Source organism: Eucyclogobius newberryi, unplaced genomic scaffold (genome assembly GCF_026437365.1).
Source record: "Eucyclogobius newberryi isolate DKJ021-1_F unplaced genomic scaffold, fEucNew1.0.hap1 SCAF_2, whole genome shotgun sequence".
NCBI classification, from domain to species: domain Eukaryota; kingdom Metazoa; phylum Chordata; class Actinopteri; order Gobiiformes; family Gobiidae; genus Eucyclogobius; species Eucyclogobius newberryi.
Window position 1 is genome coordinate 28,545,682 of NW_027315834.1, and position 9,642 is coordinate 28,555,323.

Here is a 9,642-nt window from a genome sequence, read left to right on the forward strand (position 1 = left end):
AAAGTCTTGCGGTAAAACACCATAGAAGAAGAAGATCGTTAGAAGTCTAAAGAATAAAGTCTGAAGTATAAAGTCTAAAGAATAAAGTGTAAGACATAGAACTACAAAAGGTGGTGGTAATCTAACACTTGGATACCAACCGCCATAAAACACCAAGGAAGAAGAAGTGATCGTTAGACGTACAACTAACGTAGGTGGTGGTAAATGCACCTTTCCAGTTGACTGCAAGCCGCCATTAAAAAAAACAAAAGAAGGAAAGGTGATCTTGCTTTAATTTACGGGACTTTGGAGACAGGCAAGGGTAAGATAACTAAATGTCTTTGGAGCAGATTTAAATACTAATGAAGGAGTAACTCTGATTGGAAGAGTAATAGAGTTAATAGCACCATGCAAATAATGATAATTATGTACTGAGATGTTAAAACAGGTTTAGATTATTTGACATTTTGTTTCCGTAAACATAAATTATGCTTTTATGCTTTCACAGTAGCCAAATATCACAACAATGTTGGAGGCGAATGACAATCATCTCATCAATGGCAGCAGGTTGAGTCAATTGGGCACATTGTAAGTACTAAAGACATATATCCTCTAAACTGCTGTTGTTCCATTGCAGCCTGTACTAATGAATATATTTCTATTTGTATCTGCTGCAGCAACAGACAAGACCTACACAATTTTGCAGCACCGCCCACCTCTGCTACTGACAATGCAGTTTCAAGGTAAATTTAAAAAATGCACAAACATGCTCTCAATATTGAATTATATCATAACTAATAGGGCTGCACAATAAATTACAAAGTTATTATTATGACGAGTCAGTGTTTAGCCCTAACATAAGTCCCTTCAGATCATTCTAACATTGTGTCTTGTATTTGTAGGATGAGGACGCACAATGACACGGCGGAACAACCACACATTAAAAAGCCTCTCAATGCCTTCATGTTGTTCAGGGCTGCGCAGAGGATGAATGTGATGAATGAGCTCCAAATCACAAACTCTACTAAAGTCAACGTGGAGCTAGGGCAGAGGGTGAGTGGGACAGAGACTATGGGCCGTATTGTGCCTGTCTTGCACAAGGCACTTTTGACCCACAGGTTGGGCCCGGACAAGAAATTCTCATTTCATTGTGGGGCAGGTTTGACGAGTTATAAGGTTTGGACTGCTTCTCATAGGTCAGCGCTCCACTCGTATCATTGCATTTTGCTGCATCGAAAGTTCTTTGTTTGGCTCTCTTCTCTCTAAATATGTGACCAATTGTAATAAAACAGGAATCATTTTGAATACAGAGAACACGTCTGCGAAGTCCCTTCTCTCCACAATCTGTCAACTGAGCTGTCTTTGATAATAATGTCCATTACAGCAGTGTGAAAGCTGTTTTAGGGGATCACGGGGGTGCAGCCCTTCTGTTGAAAAATAAATGCCAGGCCCCCAAAAAAATGTCATTGTGTATGAGGCCATCCATCCATCTTCTGCCGCTTTATCCGGGGCCGGGTCGCGGGGGCAGCAGTCTGAGCAGGAACTCCCAGACTTCCTTCTCCCCAGACACTTCCTCTAACTCCTCCGGGGGGATCCCGAGGCGTTCCCAGGCCAGCCGAGAGACATAGTCTCTCCAGCGTGTCCTGGGTCTTCCCCGGGGCCTCTTCCCGGTGGGACATGCCTGAAACACTTCCCAAGGGAGGCGCCCAGGAGGCATCCGAAACAGATGCCCGAGCCACCTCAGCTGGCTCCTCTCGACGTGGAGGAGCAGCGGCTCTACTCCGAGCTCCCCCCGTGTGGCCGAGCTCCTCACCTTATCTCTAATGGAGCGCCCAGCCACACGGCGGAGGAAACTCATTTCGACCGCTTGTATCCGCGATCTTGTTCTTTCGGTCACTACCCAAAGCTCATGACCATAGGTGAGGGCAGGAACGTAGACCGACCGGTAAATAGAGAGCTTTGCCTTTCGGCTCAGCTCCCTCTTTACCACAACGGTCCGATGCAGCGACTGCATCACTGCAGCCGCTGCACCGATCCGCCTGTCGATCTCACGCTCCATCCTTCCCTCACTCGTGAACAAGACCCCGAGATACTTGAACTCCTCCACTTGGGGCAAGGACACCCCACCCACCTGGAGAGGGCAAGCCACCTTTTTCCGGTCGAGAACCATGGCCTCGGATTTGGAGGTGCTGATTCTCATCCCAGCCGCTTCACACTCGGCTGCAAACCGTCCCAGTGCATGTTGCAGGTCCGGGTTTGATGGAGCCATCAGGACAACATCGTCTGCAAACAGCAGAGATGAGATCCTGTGGTCCCCAAACCGGACACCCTCCGACCCCTGACTGCGCCTAGAAATTCTGTCCATAAAAATTATGAACAGAACCGGTGACAAAGGGCAGCCCTGGCGGAGTCCAACATGCACTGGGAACAGGTCTGACATACTGCCGGCAATGTGAACACAGCTCCTGCTCCGGTCATACAGGGACCGGACAGCCCTGAGCAAAGGGCCCCGGACCCCGTACTCCCGGAGCACCCCCCAAAGGACACCCCGAGGGACACAGTCGAAAGCCTTATCCAGATCCTCAAAGCACATGTGGACTGGTTGGGCAAACTCCCATGAGCCCTCGAGCACCCGATGGAGGGTATAGAGCTGGTCCAGTGTTCCACGACCGGGACGAAAACCACTCTGCTCCTCCTGAATCCGAGGTTCGACTATCGGTCGGATTCTCCTCTCCAGTACCTTGGAATAGACCTTACCCGGGAGGCTGAGGAGTGTGATCCCTCTGTAGTTGGAACACACCCTCCGGTCCCCCTTCTTGAACAGAGGGACCACCACCCCGGTCTGCCAGTCCAGAGGCACGGTCCCCGAACGCCACGCGATGTTGCAGAGACGTGTCAACCAAGACAGTCCTACAACATCCAGATACTTTAGGTACTCAGGGCGGATCTCATCCACCCCCGGAGCCCTGCCACCGAGGAGTTTGCGAACAACCTCAGTGACTTCAGCTCGGGTGATGGATGAGCCAGCCTCCGAGTCCCCGGTTTCTACTTCCTCTTCGGAAGACGTGACTGAGGGATTAAGGAGATCCTCAAAGTATTCCTTCCACCGTCCGACGACATCCCCAGTTGAGGTCAGCAGGCCTCCACCCGCACCGTAAACGGTGTTGGTGAGACACTGCTTCCCCCTCCTGAGGCGCCGGACGGTTTGCCAGAATTTCTTTGGTGCCGACCGATAGTCCTCCTCCATGGCCTCCCCGAACTCCTCCCAGGCCCGGGTTTTTGCCTCTGCGACAGCACGAGCCGCGGCTCGCTTGGCCTGCCGATACCCGTCGATGACCTCCGGAGACCTACAGGCCAGAGTGGCCTGATAGGCCTCCTTCTTCAGTCTGACGGCATCCCTTACTTCCGGTGTCCACCACCGGGTTCGGGGGTTGCCGCCACGACAGGCACCGGAGACCTTGCGACCACAACTCCGAGCAGCCGCATCAACAATCGAGGCGGAGAACATGGTCCACTCGGACTCAATGTCCCCAACCTCCCCCGGGACATGGGAGAAGCTCTCCCGGAGGTGCGAGTTGAATACCCTACTGACAGAGGGCTCCACTAGACGTTCCCAACAGACCCTCACAATGCGCTTGGGTCTGCCAAGTCTGTCCGGCTTCCTCCTCCGCCAGCGGATCCAACTCACCACCAGGTGGTGATCGGTTGACAACTCTGCCCCTCTCTTCACCCGAGTGTCCAAGACACGCGGCCGGAGGTCAGATGACACGACAACAAAGTCGATCATTGACCTCCGGCCTAGGATGACCTGGTGCCATGTGCACTGATGGACACCCTTGTGCTTGAACATGGTGTTCGTTATGGACAATCCGTGGCTAGCACAGAAGTCCAATAACTGAACACCGCTCGGGTTCAGATCGGGGAAGCCGTTCTTCCCGATCACCCCTCTCCAGGTGTCACTGTCATTGCCCACGTGGGCGTTGAAGTCCCCCAGTAGAACAACGGAGTCCCCGGTCGGTGCACTGTCCAGTACCCCTCCCAAGGACTCCAAGAAGGCCGGGTACTCTGCACTGCTGTTCGGCCCGTAGGCCGCCACAACAGTGAGAGACCTGTCCCCCACCCGAAGGCGGAGGGACGCGACCCTCTCGTTCACCGGGGTAAACTCCAACACGTGGCGGCTGAGCTGAGGGGCTATCAGCAAGCCCACACCAGCCCGCCGCCTCTCCCCGCGGGCAACACCAGAGAAGTGGAGCGTCCAGCCCCTCTCGAGGAGATGGGTTCCAGAGCCCAAACTGTGCGTGGAGGTGAGGCCGACTATATCTAGTCGGTATCGCTCAACCTCCCGCACAAGCTCAGGCTCTTTCCCCCCCAGCGAGGTGACATTCCATGTCCCCAGAGTTAGTCTCTGTGTCTGGAGATCTGGTCGCCGAGGCCCCTGCCGTCGACTGCCGCCCAGATCTCTCTGCACCGGCCCCTTATGGATCCTCCTGCGGGTGGTGGGCCCACGGGAGGGCGGCCCCACGTCGCTCTTTCGGGCTGTGCCCGGCCGGGCCCCGTGGGGTAAGACCCGGCCACCAGGCGCTCGCCATGGAGCACCCATCCCAGGCTTGGCTCCAGGATGGGGCCCCGGTGACGCCGATCCGGGCGACGTAAACGGCCTTGTTCGTGTCGTCGTCATAAGAGGCTTCTGAACCGATCTTTGTCTGACCCGTCACCTAGGACCTGTTTGCCTTGGGAGACCCTACCAGGGGCATGAAGCCCCGGACAACATAGCTCCCGGGATCATTCGGGCACTCAAACCCCTCCACCACGTTAAGGTGTCGGTTCAAGGAGAGGATGTGTATGAGGCATGATTGCAAACATCGCACACACAGGTCATTGGATCAAACACTTTTACCATATATAAACTGGCACCACCCCACTCCAGTGCCCAAGCCCGGCCTTTTTACGCCAGCGTTGAGGTTGGCAAGGAACCGACCCTGGAAAGGGATCCCAATAACGCTAACTCCTGGGGAAAAATATGGCCCTAAATACTAGTTCAGGACTAACTCAGGTCATTTACAGAGAGAACACTGGGAAACTGAGTCATATGGTAGAGTGGTTTTATTATCGGAAGGTTAGTGAGAAGATCATAGTGGACTATTGGACTATTGCATAATGTTGTGTCCTTGGACAGTATATTTCACCCACTTTGCACACATGTGGCGGGTGACCCCTTCCACACTCACTCAGCAGTCATCAAGTTTAGAGTGAATGAATAATGACATTTAAAGTGAACTTTGGGTGTCTAAAAAGCAACATGAGACTGATGGTTAAATGAACTTTAAAAGGGATGTCACTTGTCCAGATGTTTAATAGGATTTGTGTGAATATTTTTGTAGATTACATTTAAAACATTGTTTCTTCTAAACCTTTTATAATTATCCTCTTTATATCCTCTTTATATACCTTTATATTAGGACCACAATAACCATGATACAAACTAAACTGATTCATGATTCTAGATATTACATCCTCTGGAACCCTATAGTAAACATGTGTCTTGTGTGTCTTGTTTGTCTCCAGTGGAAGATGATGTCTGAAGATGAGCAGGCTCCATACTATGAACAGGCTCACAGAGAGAAAAGGGATCACGAGGCCAAGTACTTTTCTCAACGTTCTAACAAAACTCTATTTAAAGCCCCCAAAACCTTAAAAACACCTGTTCTCGCTGAGCATACCTGGTGAGTAGTCCTTTTAAGCACTGGATTTCTGTACATCCTTTTGTATCACACACGACTCAAACTCTCTTTTTAATCCAGTTTTGGTCCTATTTTAGTAGATTTAAGACATAATCTTCATAGTTTACTTTGATTTCCAGTTTTGGTCATATTTTAATAGATTCTAGACATATCTTCATGTTTGCTTTGATTTACAGTTTTTTTAAGGTACGAGATTGTAGCCATAGTTTAACATAATTTTGCACATAAATATTGATCAAATAATGTAAAACAAAGGTGAGAAGGTTGTTTGGAGTACGGGAACATAGCAATTATCATTTTTGTAAAGTTAAATTCGGTCTCAGATTGAAACTAGATGCTGTGCAATGGCACAGGTAAATTTTGGTGCACCTATTGTAGTTGTACATTTTATGTACAAAAAAAATGAGAGGGAAAGAGAGAGCGAAAAGAAGAAGAAGAGAGAGAGAGAGAAGATGAAGTAGTAAACTCCTGTCCTGTAAATGCACCTTATCAGTTGGCTACCAACTGCCATTAAAAGTGACACAACATCTTATATTTGATACTCTCTCTGTCCAGGAAAGATGAGAGCATATCCTTCATTTGGGTTCCTGCCCATGTTGGAGTGGATGGTAATGAAATGGCTGATTCGCTGGCTAAAATTCCCCTTAAACGGCCATATGTTGGTGGAAATAAATACATCTGAAATCAAGCCTATTATTAAGAGTCATGTGTATAAACTTAGGAAGGATTATTGGAATCTTTGTGATACTAGTCGCCATCTGTATCTGATACAAAGTAGTGTTGGTTCATGCAGATCCATGATCAGGAACACGGGAGGAAGACAGAGCCTTTGCTTGCATGAGAATGGGCCACACTGGACTCAATTGGGCGCTGAGTGGGCAAACATCCTACCGGTTTGTGTAGTTTCTGTGGAGCCAGAAACTGTTGAGCATGTGCTGATTCGCAGTACGGCATATGGAAGAGAGAACTAAATTAGTTTTATCGTTTCAAAATAATAACCAGGAATTCAATCTGCTGAATCTTTTTACAATCCAGTCACAAGGATCATGTCAGGCTATGGTTGCTTACTTATATAACACAGGATTAATTGGAAGATTATAGAGTTAAGAGTGTCGGTGCCATCTACTGGTAAATGCAAGTAAGGCAGTGCGTAAAACATACTTTGAGAAAGTTCAAGTACAGAAGGTGGCGGTAAATGCATCTTTTCCGTTGGCAGACAAACGTCATTAAACAACAGTCACTCAATAAACAAGTGCACTGGCCAAAATAATACTTGCAGAAGCTGTAATGGGTAAAAAATGTGATCATGTTTTACTTTGGGGAATTTTGGAGACAGTTGTAAGACAACTTCAATGCAAAATGTTTAGAGCAGATTTAAAAGACTTGTGATGGAGATGCTCTGATTTGCAGGGGTAAACTGTTTCTTAGTTTGGGAGCAACCACAGCAAATTCCTATAAACCATGCAAATATTGATAATTAGGTACTGAAGTTTTAAAACTTGGGGTAACAGAGTCACTTGGGCACATTGTAAGTACTAAAGACATATCTTCACACCAAACTGCTGGGGCGGAGTGTCTAAGGACGGGGGATTTTGGGACATTTGTCTAAGGACACAGGATGCAGGGACTTTGCCAAGTCCCTATGAACATTGTTTAATCTGGTTTTCTCTGTCGCCCTCCGAGGCAAAGACCTGCTGATGTGGTTTTGGGCATTACAAAAATATATTGAATTGAATTGTTCCATAGCAGCCTGTTCTAATGTATATATGTATATTTGTATCTGCTGCAGCAACAGACAAGAGCCACACACTTATGCAGCACCGCCCACCTCTGCCACTGACCATGCAGTTTCAAGGTAAAAGAAAATACTAATATTGTAATTATATCTTAACTAATGCTGCACAATACATTACAAAGTTATTATTATGACGAGTCAGTGTTTAGCCCTAACATAAGTCCCCTTCACATAATTCTAATATAATGTCTTGTTTTTGTAGGAAGAAGAAGGGCATTGACAAGGACAAACCATACATTAAAAAGCCTCTCAATTCCTTCATGTTGTTCAGAGCTGAGCAGAGTCAGAAAGTGGCTCAAGAGCTCCACATCACAAATGCTATTAAAGTCAACACGGTGCTCGGGCAAAGGGTGAGTGTGACACGCTGAATACCAGACCAGGACCAGCTCACATGGTAAAGTGGTTTTATTATTGGAAGGTTAGTGGGTAGATACCAGTTTTAACTATTGCATAATGTTGTGTCCTTTGGCAGGATATGCAAATGTGGTGTAAGAGTGACTGACTCCTCCCACACTCACACAGCACATCATCAAGTGAATGAGTAATGTCATTTAAAGTGTCTTTGTCACTAAAGACTGATGGTTGAATGGACTTTAAATGGGTTGCCACCTGTTCAGATGTTTAACAGGATTTACTTTCATTCATGTTTTGAATTGCTTCCAAACCTTTTGACATTATCCATCTCAAATTTGAACCATTATATTTGGACCAAAATAATTGTGATACAAATGTAACTGATTTGTGATTCTCTGGAACACTAGTAAACATGTGTCTTTGTCTCCAGTGGAAGGAGATGTCAGAGCAGCAGCAGGCTCCATACTTTGAAAAGGCTCGCAGAGCGAGAAGGGCTCACGAGGCCAAGTACCCTGGATGGTCCCCCAAAGACAACATTGTAAGTGCTTCTATACACCAACACACAACCTATGCTTTAAATGCTATGCTTTATGCTCGGTGTGTGGCTAGTATTAGATACTTTAATACTTTTAAAAACATTTGATCATGCCAAATTCATTTCAGGGCAGAAAGACCAAGAAGTGGAACACTGACCAGATTCCAGTTCCTCCAAACCAGCATTCTTGCCAGGGTTGTAGCAGCCAGAACAATCAGAAGCCTTTCCAGAAACTTCTCGTGGAGACTAGTATCATCAATGGCGTCCCGGTCGTGATCATGCCCCTTGAGAACTTTCTGAACCAGGCTCATGAAAACCAGGTGTCTATTGAGGTTCTTCCCACATCGGTCTCTCCCTTCCAGGACCTTTCTGAGGACCTGGCTCCTGATGACCTGGTCCAGGAACTTCCTGTGGAGTCTGTTACCATCAACGGCATCCCCATTCAGTGCAACCCCTATAAGGTCTTTCGCAACATGGCTCCTGAAGTCCAGGCAGCTATCCAGCGTCTTTTGGACCAGACTGCATCTTCAGCCTGAGGCTTCCCTTGGCTACCCGGTTTTGTCACACTTAGGATACTAAGATAAGATAAGATAATATTTGTCCCACAATGGGGAAATTCCAGTGTTGCAACACAAAGTAGGCACAGAAGTAAATAATAAAAAACAGATAAAAACACTTATAAAACTCATTCATTTTTATTGAATTGTTATTAAAAAAAATAAAAATGTATGTCCACTTGAAGTTGGTGTAATCCCCCATTCGTCAAGGAGTGTTCCATCATAGAAAAAGATTTGGGTGTAGTCATCCAAACAAGTTTGACTTTCATCCAAGAGTCAGTGTAAACCAACAGATAAATAAGACAAGCTATTATCAGAAGGTCACGACCCGGTGGGCAGGTCTAGCTTGTTACTGCTCCATACTGGGTGTAAAAGTCACACAGAGGGCTTAAGTCCTCCTGGTGTACTGGTCATAACTATAAGTTGGTCTTAACTTTCAGATTTAAGTCAGACATAGTATAAGACCAGAGTAGGATAAATATCCGAGTTCTCAGAATATATCTACAGATTGAAAATCACTTTTGTTCGAAACGTGTCCAGATTACTACAACTGAATCTTTTTCTACTTAAAGGGAAGCCTGGGGGTTAGTTAAGACAGCCATGCCTACCAACACACAATAAAAAAATAAAAAACATATTGAGAGTTATTTTATTGTGGTGGGCTGCTCGTGGTACAAACTG

At 47.0% G+C, this 9,642-nt stretch overlaps 1 protein-coding gene and 1 long non-coding RNA gene across 2 annotated transcripts; both read left to right on the top strand.

The window, feature by feature from the left end:
• Nucleotides 1-538: 538 nt before the first annotated feature.
• On the top strand, nt 539-7,576 carry LOC140368409 (uncharacterized). The gene is made up of 4 exons (XR_011928159.1): nt 539-722; nt 882-1,032; nt 5,545-5,702; nt 7,510-7,576. It is a non-coding gene; the product is annotated as an uncharacterized lncRNA (long non-coding RNA).
• A 38-nt stretch (nt 7,577-7,614) lies between these two features.
• On the top strand, nt 7,615-8,940 carry LOC140367153 (protein pop-1-like). The gene is made up of 4 exons (XM_072453504.1): nt 7,615-7,652; nt 7,718-7,865; nt 8,300-8,407; nt 8,533-8,940. Exons 1-4 carry the CDS (start codon nt 7,615-7,617, stop codon nt 8,938-8,940), a joined length of 702 nt encoding a protein of 233 aa, XP_072309605.1.
• Nucleotides 8,941-9,642: the final 702 nt, after the last annotated feature.

Excerpts from the sequence above, each read along its gene's own strand:
- LOC140367153 (XM_072453504.1), top strand. The coding sequence starts at position 7,615 with ATGCTGCACAATACATTACAAAGTTATTATTATGACGA. Across the intron at positions 7,653-7,717 it reads CAAAGTTATTATTATGACGA|GAAGAAGAAGGGCATTGACA; the intron begins GTCAGTGTTTAG and ends TTGTTTTTGTAG. Across the intron at positions 7,866-8,299 it reads ACACGGTGCTCGGGCAAAGG|TGGAAGGAGATGTCAGAGCA; the intron begins GTGAGTGTGACA and ends CTTTGTCTCCAG.